The sequence below is a fragment of the Cucumis sativus genome, chromosome 1 (genome assembly GCF_000004075.3).
Source record: "Cucumis sativus cultivar 9930 chromosome 1, Cucumber_9930_V3, whole genome shotgun sequence".
Taxonomy (NCBI): Eukaryota; Viridiplantae; Streptophyta; class Magnoliopsida; order Cucurbitales; family Cucurbitaceae; genus Cucumis; species Cucumis sativus.
In genome coordinates this window covers 10,680,552-10,698,791 of record NC_026655.2, presented here as the reverse complement: position 1 = coordinate 10,698,791, position 18,240 = coordinate 10,680,552, and the positions used below count along the sequence as shown (strand labels likewise).

The window sequence follows — 18,240 nt, the reverse complement described above, 5'->3', positions numbered from 1 at the left end:
ATAGAAAGAGAAAAGATGAAGAGGGGGAAAGGAAAGATGAAGTTGGGATGAAGAATGGGTTAGAAAGAGGAAAGATGAAAGATGAATGAGAGAAAAAACTAGATGAAGGAAGAGGAGAGGAAAGATGAAGGAAGAAGAGAGGAAAGATGAAGGAAGAACGAAAAAGAGGAAGAGGAAAAGTTTAGAGAGGAAGGAAAAATTGTTTGGAATGAAGGCAGAACGAGAGAAATTTAGGGTTTTTAAAATAGGGGAAGTCGTACGACTTCCTGCATGCGCGACACGTGTCCACTACCTCTGAACCCTACGTCCACCCGTGAACCCTACGGTTGACTGGACTGTTGACCGTTGACTCATTGTACGGAAGTCGTGTACGGGGTACACGACTTCCACCATACGCGGCAAAATGTGCCAGCTGTACGGGAGTCGTGTACCTGGTACACGACTCCAGTCAGAAAACGTGGGCCGGGTCCACGACTCCACTCGGATGTCGTAAGCCCGGTCCACGACACTAAATCGATTTGTGGAAGTCGTGTACTCCGTACACGACTTCAGTCACCTATTTTTGAAAATACTTTCCCAAAAGACATTATTTTTAAAAAAAATCCTGAAATTTCTTATAAACTCCAAAAATTACTTCCCATTTTAGATTATATTAATTAATTGAGATATATGATTTTTTCTTAAATCTTGTTTTTTCTAAAAATTAATTAATTAAAATCAAACTTAATTTTTTAAAACTATTGTAGCTTTTCAAGAGAAATTGAGACCACTCACACTCTACTTTTCCATTTTAAATTTTGAAATTGATACTACTTGGGTAATAATTGAAAATTCAAATAAGTTGTTATGACAAAATATATATATAAATAAAACGTCTCACCGTTTATAACCACAAATAATAATTTAGAAGATAGTACCATAATATGCAATATGATCTAATGTGTGTCACAAACCTAAGGTCATTGATGATCTCGTTAACAATGAGTTCTCTATGTGCAAATAAAATGAGAAGGATTTGGTTCCACCAACACCTCTCTTATGTATAAACATTGTTTGATTCTTTAAAGAGTTTGCAGTTACCACAAACAAATATATTAAAAACGAGAAACACAATTTCATTCATTTAATATCTTTGTGGTGTCATTGAGTATGAGACGTTGTTTTTGGTCTCTTTATGTCCACATCTTTGAACATGTGGCACATGGTACGTGATTTATGTGGTGGTTTGTCATTGTAAACTATGTGATAGGTCACCCGTCATGATCGTTGTATACAAATTACTCACTATGTACCTCTTCATCACATAACCACTAAATTATTGTTAAGTACAAGTTTTCCTACTGTTTGTAGAGGAAAATAAGTTGATGTTGAAAGGATAACAGTACTAGGCAGCGAAAGATTTTATAGACTCATTCCCCAATCAACTACTCTTTTCCTGAATTGAGACAATTTTAGTTAATAACTAATACTAGAATAACTCATATTCCTATAGTTCTTAGCTACCGCTTTTTTTTGTCAAGATTCATTAACTAGCTTAATTCATCCCGTAAGTGTGACCCTACCATTTTTAGATCTAAGAGGTACACTCTACCGAAAGGAAAGACAACTGTTGAAGATTAACCTAAGAAACCCTATCCATTTTTGGAGTTTGTGTTGTTCTGACTTCTATAATCAGGTCCTCCAAAGGGATGGTCACTTCAGAACGACACGCAGGCCGAACATAGAAATCTCATGATGCAACTAATGGAGGAGACTTGAGGATATGTTGACATGCATCCTTCTTCCACTTACTATGAACATTTTTCATATTCAACTTGTTATTAACTCATGCAAACACTTTTCGAAGGGAGGCCGCTCCTAGGGCGACACGAAATTGAGTATGAATCTCACGTGTGAACTCTTAGAGACGTGAGAGCTAAAAGTTGATATATCCTATATACCATTTTTCTCCCACTAAAATGTTCTATTAATTTAGGATTTGTTGTACTTAGCTAAATTCAGGCTAAATTAATCTATCTAAGCCTATTCTTATTATAACTCTTATAATAAAACTTTACTCTAAAGTTTCTACGTGTATTAACCCATTTAATTTACCTAGTGACACCTTATGCTAATAGGAATAAGGTTAATTCAACATCGGTTTCGGATCAATTCCCAAGTAGGAGGTATTCCGTAAATCGTCAACTTAAATATCTCTAGCCTTAGACAAAACTTTACCGGTGGAGTTCCCTTGTAACCTTACATCATATTTACTCTTAAAGTTTCTAGGTGTATTAAACCATTTAATTTACCTAGTGGTTTCTTATGCTAATAAGAATAAGGTTTATTCAACGACGGTTTCAGATCAGTTTTCAGGTAGGAGGTGTTCCATAAACCATTAACTTAAGTATTTCTAGCCTTAGAACTTTACCGATAGAGTTCTCTTGTAACCTTAAATCTTATTTGTCCTACTTATTTTCATTAAACTAAAGTAAGACAATTATAATCCTACTAGAATTAATGTGATCCTAGGTATATTTAATTTTAAACAATTTAAAATTAAAATAAATTAATCCTAAGATCCTACGTTTGCATGCAACTCTTTGTTATAGGTTGACGGTTTCTAATTATCAAATTTTAAACTATTATAAAATTAATTAATTAATCATATAATATGAATACACTATGGTTTAATTAATTGAAATAAACCATGTCACATGCTAAACATTACATTAATATAACAATTATATTAATCTATGGATGTAATATGCTATAACAATTATATTAATATATGGATGTAATATGCTCAATCCAAATTGATTTTTATCTTAATTAATATAACATTTATATTAAAAAAATCAAGCATAAACAAGACATTAATTTAAATATAACTAAGTAATGACATGCATCATGCTTATCCAACTTCATATATCTAAAATATCAACACACTTTAAAATCCAATTTCATATATCTAAAATATCAACACACTTTAAATAACTCATGAAATTCAAAATTATGCATTAAAATCATATATTATAACATTTATAATATATAAAAATGCATGAACATGCTTAACTTAATGTGTGATTTATGTAAATGACATCCATAAAGCATTTAAATAGCAATTGAACCTATAAAATTGGTCCCTAAGATAAAATAAAGCAATAGATTACAATAATTAAGCTTTAAAATATCCTAAAATTGCTTCCAAAGCTCCAAAATCGATCTCAAAACTTTCAAAAAGCTTCAAAAGAGGCCCAAAAATTTTGAATCGACCCAAAAAACAGCTAAACTGGTACCAAAAAGTTGAACCATGTTGTTCGTGTTGAACTGGAGCTGCCTACGTGAACCAAAGCAACCGTGTGCCATTACCTACAGCCAAGTCGAGCCAGCGCACCTCTCCATATTGTGTCATCGCACTACCGCCAAGTCGAGCTAGCGCACCTCTCCTTATTGCCTTCTGACGCCAGGCTAACGATATCGTGACGCCAAGCTGACGTTATCATGATGTCAACACTCTTATCCCTAGTACGTTGTGGAATTTTTTTTTCCGATTTTCGTGCAGTTGCATAAATCCTTCCATTGGCGGTCTTCTGGTGATCCATTTTGGGCGCATTGGGTACAGTTTATTAGGAAAACACCATGAATTCAAAATTGGACTCTAATTTACAAGATTTACAATTAAAATTGTCTAAAAATACAGGGTCTTTACATGATCATATAAAAAAAATTGTAAATTTATGGCCAAATTTTACCAAAAACATCTAATTGCAAACCAAATTCATAATTGGAAAATCTCACCTAATCAATGCAAAATTTAAAATTTTCAACTAAAATTTCAGATGGTTCTGATACCAATTGAAGGGATAAAAACCCTTGACAAATATTTTAGAGAACCACTCATCAATTTAATTTGTTAATCCCAAAATACTAGTACATTAATATTTAAAATCAAAATTCTAAATAAAAAACTAAGCATGTTTTTAAAATTAAAAGATACGGATAACTTATTCTTACTGACGTCTTTAAATTTACAATCCATTGAATTTGAGATACCATCGATCGAATACCTTCCTATCATCTGGGTTGAGATTGGTTTGTGGGAACCAATTGGAATGAGAAAAGATTTAAAGAGAAACTATTTTGCATAAAAGCAAAATCATTAGTTCAAGAAAAGATTGTTTTATTCTACGTATTTATAACTTTATTTTCTTTGTGGGGTAGGAAAGCAAGTAGAAGAAAATTGTGAGATTCTATTAATTTAAAAAATATTAAATTAATAAAAATTTCAAATCAACTAATTAATTAATAATTCATTTAAATCATATTTAATGAATATCTCCCAAATATCTTATAGTTTTAAATTAAATTAATTAAATAAAATTAAACTAAACTATTAATTATTTATCCAATTAATTAATAGCTTAATTGAATATCTTATATTTAACTTAAATTAAATTTGAATCATATTCAAATATAAATTTCTCTCCTAACCAATAATTTTAATATGAATCTAATTCACATTAAATTAATATTTAAATTTATTCAAATATTTTATCTATCATAAGTTAATTTTGAATCATATCCAAAATTAAATTTATATAATAAAGTTTGATTAAAATATATAAACCTTATATTATAATGTATCACAATGCATTATACTAATTTCCAAAGTAAATTTGAACATTTCAAATTACAACAAATATAAATAAATCTCATTACTCTTTACGAGCTAGGAAGAGGACTTAATGAACCTACAGATCAAATGCTACAATGATATGAGATTAATTGGCTGAACTCATTAACTATATTAATCAATATTCGTTGATTGTGTGTACACTTCACTAAAAACTCATAGTTAAACTCTTCTCACTGTACATATATTTTTGTGTGCACAAATATAGACCAATTACAGTAAGGTAGTCTTTCACGAGTGTTTGTAACACCAGTTGGATCAAATCATCGTTTTACCCATAGGTTACCTCTAGTCCTTAAATATCAGTGCTCCTCTAATGAACAACCTATTTATACTCCAGCTAATAAACAAAAAGTTCTCCCGTGCCATAGAGAGGGTAAGACCCTTTGTTCAAGTCCTAGAGACATCATTTAAGGGAACACTCATATATTTACCCTAAAGTAAGGAATGAGTGAATTTCATCTTGTATAATTATGTTTTCAACTTACTACTCGATTTTGTCCCCAAAATGATAAGCATATCGAGCCAGCAATCTAGCCACTCTCACCAGTACATATTAAAGAACAATCACTTGTGAACAGGAGTTCATAATACACTCAGGATTAAGACTAAGTTACCTAGATCATTCTAATGAAATAGAAACCTAACTAGTTAATGAAGTTACATCTGGTGGTTATTATTTCGTAGTATAGTCTTATGCAAACTTATTGCATAAGATACCCTCACTCGCATGTCACCTATATGAATGCGTTGGATAATTGTGTTTGCATCAAATACAAAGTGAACCGCATCCATAAAGTTACCAAGATAAGGTACTCAGCCTTATACCTACTATAGATTCTTTAAGATGATCTCGAACATTAATCTCTCTATGTCTCTACATATTGTTCAAGACTCATCAAACAACTTATAAGGTTAGTTTATTGAATTTAGGTTATTAAGATAAAACTAATAATATAATAAATAACATTTATTATAATAATAACACTTTTTAAATAACGGTCAATGAATTATATTTACAATCTACAAGTTTTAGACATAAATTCCAATAGTGATATGAAGTGATGCTTGAGGAAAACCATTATTCTAAATTTGGGAGTGTGATAACTTGTAAAGATACAAGTTATTATGGCCTTTTAGGTTGAATAATGGAACCAAAACGTGTAACTTCTAGTGCAAATTCATAATTATTAGGAAATACATCTTACATAAGTCTTCAAGCATGTTTTGCCCTGGTCTTCAATGTTTTAACACATGGATTATGAATCAAATAAGAAACGAATGAATCGTAGAGGAGAGCGTGTAAAGCATTACACGAGAAGAACTCATTTGGCGAGTACAATCCTTAGACAAGGAACTACGTCATCATGCGAGAAAAGTTCACTAGAAAACAAGAATGGTAATCGAAGTTGATGTGACTTGACAAGTCTGCAATGGATGCTGACATGATCAGAAGAATAGAAGTTTTTTGTTGAAAGTTACATATAAAAGGACTCCACCTCTACCAAGGAAAGCATGCCTGAATGGGCCAAACCCTAGAGAATTGGTGGAAATGAATAGTCTTTCCATCATCTGTAAAAGTTATTCTTCTTCTCCTATTAGACTATGAGTGAGAGTTTAAGGACAAAGTAGAGAAAATTTCATCTTTTCCCCCTTCCCTAACTTGTAATGTTCATTCTCTTTACTTTTCTTTTTTGTATTTCTTTGTAATGTATATGTTTATATTGTACAGTGACCTAAAGCCTATATATTCTTTAATACATTACATGTTTATACCTTTTCAATCCAATATTGCTTTATTATTCATCATCAATGTGTTATCTAGTTTAGGTCTATGATAAGTTCTTAATAAGAAGCTTAGCTTATAAAGTTTATCTAGTTAGTTAAGCTATAATCATCACTTGGCCAATGTATTTCGCCAACTACTTGCGTTACGAGAAAAATGTGAAAGAAGGTCTATGCATTATTAGGTGAGGGAGTAATGTGAGAGTCTTGATGCGAAATAACTACATAATCAGCACATGATTAAGGCGACCTTCTTTCGAAGAGTTTAAATGTCACACTTGCTCGCCCTTTGGGATGCAAATGACTGTGCTTGATTAGGGTAGCTATATCGAAAAGACTTGGCTTATAATACTTATAGGACTTCTCGTTTAAGAATAACAACCCCTCAGCGCTTAAAGTCTGCACTTGTTCATCTTTCGAGATACAAATGTTGGAAGTTGGTGAAGTTTGTTGCAAAACTTCTCCCTGCATGCATTAGTCATATTCTTGCTACTTATCTTCTCGGGTAGTTGGCAATTGGCACTGGCCAAATGATTAATATAGCTTAACTAATGCGACAATGTTTATAAGTTAGAATTCTTATCAAGAACCTATCACAACTCTAACTATTGATAACACATTGACAGGTGAAAAGTCAAGAAATGATGGATTGAAAAGGTGTAAACATGCAATATATGTATAAAAAATATAGGCCTTCGATCATTGTACAATATGAACAACATATATTATAATGAAGGGTAAAAATGGAGAGAAAGAAGAGTGGAAATGGCCTATTCGAGCCTTGCACCCATTCAAGCGCTCTTTTGTGTGTGTGGCTGTCCGTTTAGACGTCATACCTGGTTATTGGTGTAGATGAAGTGATTTTATAGGCAACTTTAGGTGGAAAACTTATGTTCCTTTGATCTTGTCAGCACTGACTCTGGTACTGTAAAGTCACGTCATTCCAACTACCATTCATGTCTTCTAGTGGACTTTCCTCGCGTGATGATATATTTTCTCGCCTAGGTTGTTAATAGCCAAGCGAGTTTCCATCGCATTGTCTCTACGCGAGATGTTCTCTATGATTTGCTCATTTATTCTTTTCCCACTTATACTGTGTTTATACATGGTAATTGCGTAAAACATGTATAATGCTTATGTAAGCTGTATTTCTGAGTATTTATGAATTTTTAACACGAGTCACACACTTTGATCTCTTTCTTATGCGTTTTAACCTCATTATTCTAATAAAAGAGAGTATAATAATGAATATTTATACGCGTTATCAATCAACTATGCCATTTCGATGCTTTTCTAGGAACTAAGACTTGGATTTGTGATTTGCATAATTAAATTCAATTACATTCATGACATCTAAAGCATCCATGCAAGAATATAAGCAATTAGTAATTAGGATATTCAAATTAATTAAATGCCTAAACTAATTAGCCACCTAACTAATGCATTAAGATGGTAGTCATGACACTCTATGCTAACAAATCAAGGACAAAATCAAACATGCAATTAAACTTTTGATGAACAACCAAAAGCATGAGTAAAATCTAAATTTCTTAAACTAGCTATCTTTATTCAAATCGAATCCACTTTTAATTACACTTTTACATTCACGTTCTTTAAATTTATTGCAATCACAACAACAATCAACCCCTATGACCATTTGAATTCATCGATTAGTGAAAAATACTAAGATTTCATGCGGTGATGATCAAATCTGCTACTGATACTACGTTGTACTATAAACATATAATCGTACTATAAACATATAGATTAGAGTTTATAAATTTATTTGATTAATTGGGTTTGTGGACGACAACAAGTTCTTATCTGCCAATTACAATTCAATTTTTCTATTTTTACAAAATTTTATTTAATAGTAATAATTTAAAGGGGTTTTTTTAAAAATAAAACAAAGCGTGAAAATACTTAGACCCTATAGAACAATTCTAAGAAAGGAAAAAGCCCACAAGTTCACAACGTGAAATAACAAAAATATCCTCGCAATTAACTGGTCACACAAACGTGAAAAAATGATTTTTCACCCGATCTAAACGATCTTCTAACAAGTCTAAATGATATTGTACAAAGTCTAGATGATCTTATACCCTTATACTTAGTATAAACGATCTTGTACCCAACCTAAACGATCATGTATCCTTGTATCTAGTCTAAATGATCTTGCAGCAAATTAACCTAATTCAAACTATTATAAATTTAAATTATTATGTAGACATAATGAAAATAAATAAATATAGAAATAGATTCTTCTATACATAAATGGGAATTTTAAACTTGTGTAACGTAATTATGTTACATTTTAAACTTTGTAGAAACCAATAGTAATAATAATGATAATAGTGTTGAGTTAGCCTCCAAGTTTGTTCTCCCTCTTTTCGCTGCAAAAACCCTAAAAAATAAAATTTCCCTTCTTTTCAATTCATTCCTTTCTTTTCTTTTTGCTCTCCACTCGTTTTTTTTTCTTCTCCACTTCCTTCATTCCTTCTCAGATCCAACATTCCGGGCTTTCTTCTCCTCCAGGTGAGAGCATCTTACTCCTCATCAGTCAACTTCCCCATTTCCCTCTTTTAATTCATCTTTTTTCTTTATGGATTCCATCTTCATTCTGTTGATCGGATCTTTTCTTTTCGTTTCTCCCCGTTTTGCCTTGTTTGATAAAGAATCAGAAATCTTTTTGGTGGATAATTGATTGTCTCATCCTTTTCTTCCTTTGATAATCGTATAATTCTCTGTTGTTTATGGATTTTTCTTTGTGATACATGGTTTTTCTATTGCAGCTTGGACTTGTGGAAGCGCTTCTCTGATCATTTCCGGGTAAATTCGACTACTTAAAACGAAGGGTTTTCTTGTTTAAAGTTCGAGGTCTGGGTCTCATGAGAATTTTTAGGGGAATGCAGAAATCGTTTTGCAAGGAGCAGCAGAGGGAGCTGGGCTGGAACAATATTTTTAGCCGAGGTTTGGGTGTCACTGCTCCCAAGGCAAGAACTCGTGACAAACCCATGCCTACTGCCTTCTTGACTCTCTAAGCTTGCTTCTTGACGCTGATAATTGGGCTTCTCATTCATTTCTTGAGGCTTTCTTTGATAACATCACTCCAATGACGAGGGTTCTTATACCGAGAGGTTCCTCTGGTGGTTCTTCTTCTACAAACCCCAACCGATCTTCTGCCCCTGCTTCTTCATCATCTCGCCCTGAACAACATGTTTCTATTCCCCCACAGCCAGCTTTGAAGGATGAGGAACTTGGAGAGATTGTACAAGAGCAGTCTACTGTTGATGAGGTTTTGGATACTGCAAATAGCGAAAGCAAGACAGTTAAAACAGAGGATGTTTTAATTGAAGGATCTTGTAATGATCACCAGATGGAAATTTTGAGGGAGGAACTTTCTGGAGACAATGAGAAAGTCGTTAAAGATGATATCATGGATCAAGGGGAACCGGCTAGAATAGTGTCGGACCAGTTGCAAACTTCTGAAAGGAATGTTACTGAAAACGAGTGCTGTAAAGGGGATTCCCCACAGGCCATTCGAGGGAATTCACCACCTCCACCACCCCCTGCCCCACCACTCAAACCTTCTTCAGTGAGCTCATCAAACACAAGGAGACATGTCTTGGGAAGTTCAAATGCTGGCAGAATTGGGTCCTCAAGAGGTGGCATTCCCTGGTCTGTTGTTTCAAATAGGACCTCCCTCACTGGGTCACGTCCTTCATCTCCAAGATCACATGTTGATAACGAGGGTTACAATAGTGCTGATGAGCAGAACTCATGTTATGTATCCTATTATGATCAGGTAAGGTTTGTAGGTTTGATACAGATAAATTGATTAAGTCTTGGTTTACTCTTTGGTTTCTTCTGGCTTAAATATATTTTAGAACTCTGAAATTCTTGTTTTTTTGTTTTAAATGTCAATATGCTAAAATAAAATTCTAAAAATCCTCTCTTATCTTGTGGTTTCGCCTGAAACATTGTGATGTATTTAGTTTGCTTAAATAGTTGGTTGTTTACCCATTACCTACTGGGCTGGTTATTATAATCTTTGACCTGTTGAAAAGTGTTAGGTCACCTTTGTTTTGTTATAGTATAAATAATAGCTAATATTATTTTATTAGCAGAATATTAAAAAAAAAAAATTCCAGTTTTCTTTCTTGTTCTGTGTTAATTCTCCAAGAACACACATCACATTGTGCTTCAGTGGTTTAAGATGTTCATGCAACTCATTATGTATGTGAGGGTTTTCCACTTCTGTTTCTTGGCTATTAAATAAGATCCGTTACCCCTTGTTTGGGTATTTGTTTATCTAGGTATTTGGATACCTTGAACCGTACAATTTCAAGGATCTTCCTGACGAATGAGCACTTTAGTCCTTTTTGGAAGCATGGGTTCCTTAAAAACTCTTGTTCGCATCCAATGTGTACATTTCATCTTTATGAGTTCTTGTACTTATCCAATGTGTATGATTCATTTAACTTATTCCAGGAAAGAGAGAGGCAATTTGAGGCTGAAATTAGGCGGGTAAAGGGTTTTGAAGTTAAAAGAATGCTGGAGGATGGAAATTGCCTCTTTCGTGCTGTTGCAGATCAAGTGTATGGGGATTCTGAAACATATGATCTGATTCGTCAGATGTGCATAGATTACATGGTATGATGAATCCTTGAGTTATCTCTCTTTGATGATATTATGATGATGGCCTCAAAAGTTTTATGCTTTCCATATCTTCTTTTGACGAAGAAAGATCTATTTATTTATTTATTATTTTTTTGTGGACTGAATTGAATGTCAAAGTTGAACCAATGTTTAATGGTGATATTGCAGGTTAATTCTTACCATAAAAATGTTATGTTTTTGTTTAAAAGGCATTGTAAGATTAGTTCTTGGTACTGACATTGGGAAAGAATACATGTCTATTTTATCCTTTCTTAAAAAAGAAAAGAAAAGAGAAAATTGTACAGAATTGGTCTGCCAATAATGGAGTAGGCGTATATAGGTTGAGCAACAGAGACAGTGAAATTGACCTTACGGGTGCCTATAATAGATGTTCGAGTTCGAGAAACTAATTAAATCAAACAATTAATCTTCATTAAATTGAGGACAAGTTCAAAATGAGGAATTGCCCTCTCAGTCCCAAGCCTATTCCCAAAGGAGGCGGAAACACTCGGGCGATATTCATAGATGGTTAAGAATAATGCAAGATATTTTAGAGAACAACCCCTTCATGGAATTCTCATTACATGATTCACATGTAGTTCTATTCATTCCGAACATCCTGTAGAAAAGCTCGTCTCTTATCTTAAAGTCCCCCCCCAAAGTTTATTAAGTATAACTGCACCATGATAAATAGACCAAAGACATTAAACATTTCCAGTTTGCAATGGCGTTGGCTGTTTATTAAAGAAAAATGATTAATTGTTTGAAAAACGATCAATTGCAATGGCATTCGCAAGAGGCTTGCATCTTGGAAAAGTTACTTCTTTTCTAAAGCGGGAAGATTAACTTCAATCAAAGTTGTGCTTTCGGGTATCCCAGTATACTATCTATCTCTATTCAAGATTCCCAGCTTGGTATGGTAAAAGTTTACAAAAGCGTATGAGAGACTTCTCGTGGAATGGTATTGATTAAGGAATGGGTTCTCATCTTGTTAGCTGGGAGGGGTTAGGGCGTCAGTTGCATCAAGGGGGTTTGGTGATTAGTAACTTTGGGAGTCCCAATAGAGCTTTGTTGGCAATGTGGTTCTGTTGCTTTTATTATGAACCAGAGGCTTTGTGGCACAAAATCATTGTAAGTGAATATGGTAACCTCCCCCCTGAATGGATGTCGAAAAGGGCTAAAGGCACTCATAAGAATCCCTGGATTAGCATTTCTTTTGAATTACCTACGTTCTCTTTATTAACTCATTGTATTGTGGGGGATGGTCAGAATACTTATTTCTGGGAGGATCTGTGGTTGGGAGGTAATATTCTTTCTTTGTCTTTTCCACGTCTGTATCATTCATCTACCCTTAAAAATCTTTCTATATCAGATTTTTGGATGTGGTCTGAAAATTCTGTTTCCTTTTCCTTTGGGTTCTGTCGTAATTTGACCGATAGAGAGACGGCAGAGGTTTTTTCTCTGTTATCTCTGATTGAGAGTTATTCTTTTAGATTGAGGAGAAAGGATATTGGAATTTGGCATCCTAGTCCTAGTGAAGGCTTTTCTTGTGAATCTTATTTCAAATCTTTGTTGGATCCTTCTCCCACTAGACAGTCAGTGTTTGAGGTTGTTTGGAAGCTTAAGATCCCTAAGAAAGTGAGTTTTTTCACCTGGCAACTGTTACTTGGTCGTGTTAATACTTTACAGTGGATGGTGAGGAAAAGAACTATGCTTATGGGACCATTTTGCAGTATTCTTTGTCGGAAAGCAGAGGAAGACCTTAATCATCTGTTTTGGTTGTGCCATTACACTACAGCTGTATGGAACTTATTTCTACAAGATTATGTTAATTATGCAAGACATCATGACTTTCAAGCAACAATTAGTGAATTTCTCCTGAACCTACCCTTCAAAGAAAAAGGTAGTATTTTGTGGACAGCTGGGGTGTGTGCGATTTTATGAAATATATGGGGTGAGAGGAATGATCAAATTTTAGGGGAAGAGAATGGGATCCTAGTGATGTTTGGTCCTTGGTTAGATTTCATGGTTCTCTTTGGGTTTCAATTTTGAAGCAGTTCTGTAACTATACGATTGGACATATTTTGATTAATTGGATATCTTTCATTATCTGAGGGTTGTCTTTAAGCGGCTCCCTTGCCCTTGTACCTTTCGTTTTTTTAACCCCAATGAAAGTTATTTTGTAACAATAATAAAAAAAAATGATCAATGTAGTATAGATTGTAGATGCACACAAACTATTCACAAGAAGGTAACCCACTACAAATTTGTCCGCCTTTCTTTTTTCTTTTTAGAAAAAAGTTTTAACTAAAGAGTACTCATTATGCCATTACAATATTCTAAACTGTTATAGTCTTGAACCCCACAACAATTGGATGGATCCTTTATGTTGCTTAAAAAGAAATGTATTCCAGAAGATTCATCATTTTTTCCCAAAAAAAATGAAAGAAGAATCAGAGAAAAGCTGGATTTTACTTCCCGTCAAATTTTGTATGGGCTGCCAAATGATGAACCGCCTGACTAATTAGCTACAATAAACAAATAAAGGGTAGCTATACAGAAACAGCAAACATACTGCACTAGTCACTGGATTTCTGTAGAGGAAGATTTTTCTCGTACAGATTCCAGTAACGGGTACATATAGATGACTATTTTGAATATATTTTATGTTCCAGTTGTGTGTAAAAACCATGCTTCATTTGGTTTCAGTTTTGCCTGCACATTTAATTGAGTTTACTATACTGTCCAGGAGCGTGAAAGGGATCACTTTTCCCAGTTCATAACTGAAGGATTTACATCTTATTGCAAGAGGAAAAGAAGAGACAAGGTTTCAAGTAGTTTAAATTGTTATCATTTATGCTTTCATTCTATATTGCTTTTTCCTTCAAGTTTGGTGATTGTTGATGGAATGGGGTTCTTTCATTTGTTGCAGGTATATGGAAATAATGCCGAAATCCAAGCTCTTTGTGAGATGTATAATCGACCAATCCATATTTTTTCTTATGGCACAGGTGCAAATTATGTTTATATCATATTCGTATCACTATTGTTACTGCTCTTGGATGGTGTTTTACCAACCAATTTCAAGTAGTGTGTCAATCGTCTATGCCTATTGTTTGTGATTGGCACTGTTGGCATGGGGAGCCTAATCTTTTTTTTCTTTTAACCTTCTTACAGTTTGTTTGTTTGCTATTATTAGTATTATTATTAGTGTTAAATGGAAGTCTATGTTTTCTATACAATTTTTAATTACCTTTAGTCTAATGCAGAACCTATTAACATCTTTCATGGAAACTATGCTACTGACCTGCCTCCCATTCGGTTGAGTTATCATCATGGAAATCATTACAACTCTCTTGTTGATCCACGGCGCTTGGCAATTGGTGCAGGGCTTGGCTTCAGCAGTCTTCGAGGGGTATGCCTTTTTCTTTGTTCTGTTATTTATTTCCTTTCTGCTGTTGTAAAAACATTTAAGGAAATAGTTACAAACCTCCCTTGAACCAGAGAGATAATTAAAAAAGTGAAAAAATGACACCAACCCTATCAGGTGGGTTTTAAAATAATTTTCCCAATGAGCCTTCCAAGGGTACAGTGATGGTTATTATTTATAGCCTGTTCAAGGCTTGGTAATGTCAAAGAGGCCACACCAGTTCCTTTCTAAGAGAAAAGTAAAGCAAAGAATTTCAGAAAAATATAGGGTTTTCACCTCCCTTCTCTTGATTGTAATTTCATTATTCAATGGAATTATCTCGTCAGTAAAAAGAAAAAGAAAAAGAAAAAGAAAAAGAAAATCTTTATGCCCTAACTCCCTTTAAATAATGTTGTCATGTTTTACCAAAGATCCCTTTAAGTAATGTTGTCATTTTTTACCAAAGATCCCAAGGCAAAATATTTGAGAACGGTACCTTGTCACCTTGGTTTGAGAAGGCGTCTCTTTGATAGAATGGTGGAGTGGGCTAGGCTTGCTTTGCTGTTGGAAACTAGATGTCCTACTGATGGGCACGATACATTACTCTGGAAGTTTGGATAAGTGTGGTATGGTTACACAAGTGTGGTATGCTTACAGTACATTTGCCTGTTTGTTGTTTGTTTGGTTCTCCTTCAAGAAAAACAAAGTGTTAGATGAAGCTTTGTGTACTTCGCTTTGGGACGGCGGATGGGTGATTCCAAAGGAAGTGAAGTTTTTCTTTGCACCAGTTCTAGATATTACCAATACTCAGTCCATTTGCCATTGTGCGTTATGTGCTGTCAAGATGAGTTTTTCCCATCTGTTGCATCATGAGTTCACTGGGAAAGTACAGAATTTCTTCGGTCAGACGTGTGGTTTGCAGGGGTGTAAACCTCATAGTATGATTTTGTGGTTGGCTGAGAGACAAAGCTTGAGTGCTCTGGATGAAATCTTGCTAGGGGCCTAGGGCTATTCCTTGGCTTCTTTGGAAAGAGCAATTCTAGAGAGTTTTCAGAGCTCTTGAGAGTATTCTCCAAATTGGGAGGGTCCGAGTACCTTGAACAATTGGTTTATCTTGTAATTCCGTTATCCATTTACCTTTTAATATATTCAGTTTCTATCAACTACTTGATAGGATCACATGCTATTACTTTTGTTTTTCTTTGTGTCCTTGTAGTTTTGGTTGGGCAGAAGTGGGGGTCAAAATTTCTTGAAACCTAAGGCCTCCAACTTGGGTTGGGTGAGTAAAAAAATCCCTGCCGTCATTAACTAAAAGGGTTGGTTATTGAACCCACGCATATCTCACCTCGTTATTGCTCCCCCAATTACTCCCTTCGTATAATAATTACCAACCCAATTCAACTTTGCTCACCTAACGCTCCCTAAATCTTCACTTAAGCAGTTTCAGTATGTCAAAGATTCTAGTCAGCAAGTTGTGTGCTTTTAAACTTTCTTTTGTTGAATGTTGTATGGACCTTGACGTTTTCATATGCACTTTGCAGGCAAATGTTGACAAGGATAAAGTGAAGGCTGCTTTAAAAGCGCAGCAAGATCAACAGCTTGATAATGCAAGTATCTTGGACTGTTAAATTATAGGTTAGAGCAGATTTGTAAAATAAGAGTGATCTTTTACTTTTCTGAATTGACAGGCTCTTCTTGCTCAAGGACGGTATTTCTCAGATCTTGAGGTTACTGAAAAGGAGATCGAGCAGATGGTGATGGAAGCTTCAAGAGCTGAATATCTTGCTAAATACTCCTTGAAGCAACAATTAGACCGAAGAGACAACTCCACCTCGGGTGCAGAGCCATCCTCTTCAGGCGCCAGTATGTATACACAATAATCAATACGTAGTGATATTTTTATGGGATGTAAAAGTGCACGAATATGAGAAGTTACTTTCATGTTGTACTTACTAGTGTCTTGTTTTAAAACTTCAGGGTCTTCGGGAAGTGAGGGTAACTGTAAGCGAGAGAGTGGGGTGCAGGAGTCAGTTTTAAGCAATGGGATGCGAACGGTGCTTTCAATGGGGTTCAGTTATCTACAGGTGATTGAAGCTTATAGCATATTTGGAGAGGATGTGGATTCAATGGTTTGTTATTTGTTGGAAACTGGGGATAGCAGCAGACGCAAAGGCAAAGCCACAGAATGATGAAGGGAAAGCAAGCAGCAGCTATTACCTTAGGCCAAAGATGGAAGAAGGTTGGTCTTTCTCTCTATCTCTATTCCAACATCATTTGTTTCACTTAGAAAGTGAAGATGTTAAAAGGAAGTAGAGGGCATGTAGGGGAACGAACTTGAATCCTGTTCTGGTATGGTATGATATAATAAAGCAAACTCTATTACAAGCTCTCTTTTGTTTCCATTCCACTTCCATCCCGGAAAATGTATGGCTGTTGATACGGTATTTGATATTATTTTATTGTATGCTGTCCATAAAATATAAAAAAGAAAATCAACAAAAATTTAACTCACTTCAAATGTTTACTCTCTTAAGAATAGTCAGTGGTCGAATCCTGTCCTCACTGATGTAAAATATTCGAACTATAGCATTTTGTGTACATCTGCGAGACCTTAAAAACCAACGCTTTTGAATTAGTTATTTATCTATTTTCTTTTCCTAGGTCATCAAATACAGAATGGATGATATTTAAATCATCGAACTTTGTCTATATGCAATTAGTTGATAGAACAAATAATGATTATTATTAGAGAAATTTTTAAATATTGTAAAATGAATAAAAATATTTGTAAAATATAATAAATTTACCAATAAATGTCTCGTTGATAAAATTTAAAATTTCGTTATGTTTTACAACAAAATTTTGGAACTATAATTTTATTATTGCTTAATGTTATTACTTACTCTATGAATTGAACAAGCATGTTAACATTATATATCCAATATCCAAGTTCTTGTGAGATTTTGTTTCGAGTTGCACAATTATTGGCATGATATAACAAATCCAAGTTTGTTTTTTATGACATAATATAAATATAACGTGTAACAAAATTTGAGGGTAATAATGAAATAAATCGGTAGCCGATAATTTCAAAGAATGGTATGATATAACAAATCCAAGTTTGTTTTTTTTTTTTCAATCTTAAAAGAATTTCACATATCCAATTTTAAAGAACAAAATCTATGTAGAGAAAAATTTGGTAAAAGGGGAAAGCAGGGAGAACTTTTACATTCCCTTTTTGCCCCTACATTTTTTGTAAATGACTACTTGCCTGTCCGTCCTTAGGGCACAAATTTTCAATTGGTGCCTGTTGAAAAATGTTAGAACAATAGAGGCGCAACCTTACGTTGATGAAAAACAACTCATTTGGTGTAACTGGTTACACATTAGGTCTTTCAATCTTTGAGACAATTTTTTGAGTTGAAGTGTCAGAATGTTTTTGTGTAGGTGGATATAGATTGAATGAATATACTCATTCAAAGATAACTTATTGTTTTTGTATTGGTGATTACACATCAAATAAATGTAGTGATTAAATTAGGTGTCTCGTTGCAAGATGTCTGAACACAAAGTATATTATGTCAACATAACACTCATTTGATCATTATAATTAGTGTTACATTTGTAATCTTTGCATCAATTACTAATTTTACAATTCTTTTTCATAGAAGGAATTATATATATATTATATATATTTATAAAATATAGAGGT

The 18,240-nt window shown here is 34.0% G+C and overlaps 1 protein-coding gene across 2 annotated transcripts; it reads left to right on the top strand.

Annotated features, from left to right (window-relative positions):
• Nucleotides 1-8,840: 8,840 nt before the first annotated feature.
• On the top strand, nt 8,841-17,039 carry LOC101208627 (OVARIAN TUMOR DOMAIN-containing deubiquitinating enzyme 6). Of its 2 annotated transcripts, XM_031887460.1 has the most exons (11): nt 8,841-8,995; nt 9,253-9,289; nt 9,373-10,265; nt 10,952-11,113; nt 13,869-13,946; nt 14,052-14,130; nt 14,389-14,534; nt 15,745-15,807; nt 16,070-16,135; nt 16,217-16,391; nt 16,506-17,039. In XM_031887460.1, exons 3-11 carry the CDS (start codon nt 9,573-9,575, stop codon nt 16,715-16,717), a joined length of 1,674 nt encoding a protein of 557 aa, XP_031743320.1. In that variant the 5' UTR covers nt 8,841-8,995; nt 9,253-9,289; nt 9,373-9,572; the 3' UTR covers nt 16,718-17,039. The 2 variants fall into 2 exon arrangements, with proteins under 2 accessions (XP_031743320.1, XP_011654529.1); XM_011656227.2 differs by lacking the exon at nt 15,745-15,807 and having other exon boundaries at nt 9,253-10,265.
• The last annotated feature ends 1,201 nt before the right edge of the window (nt 17,040-18,240 follow it).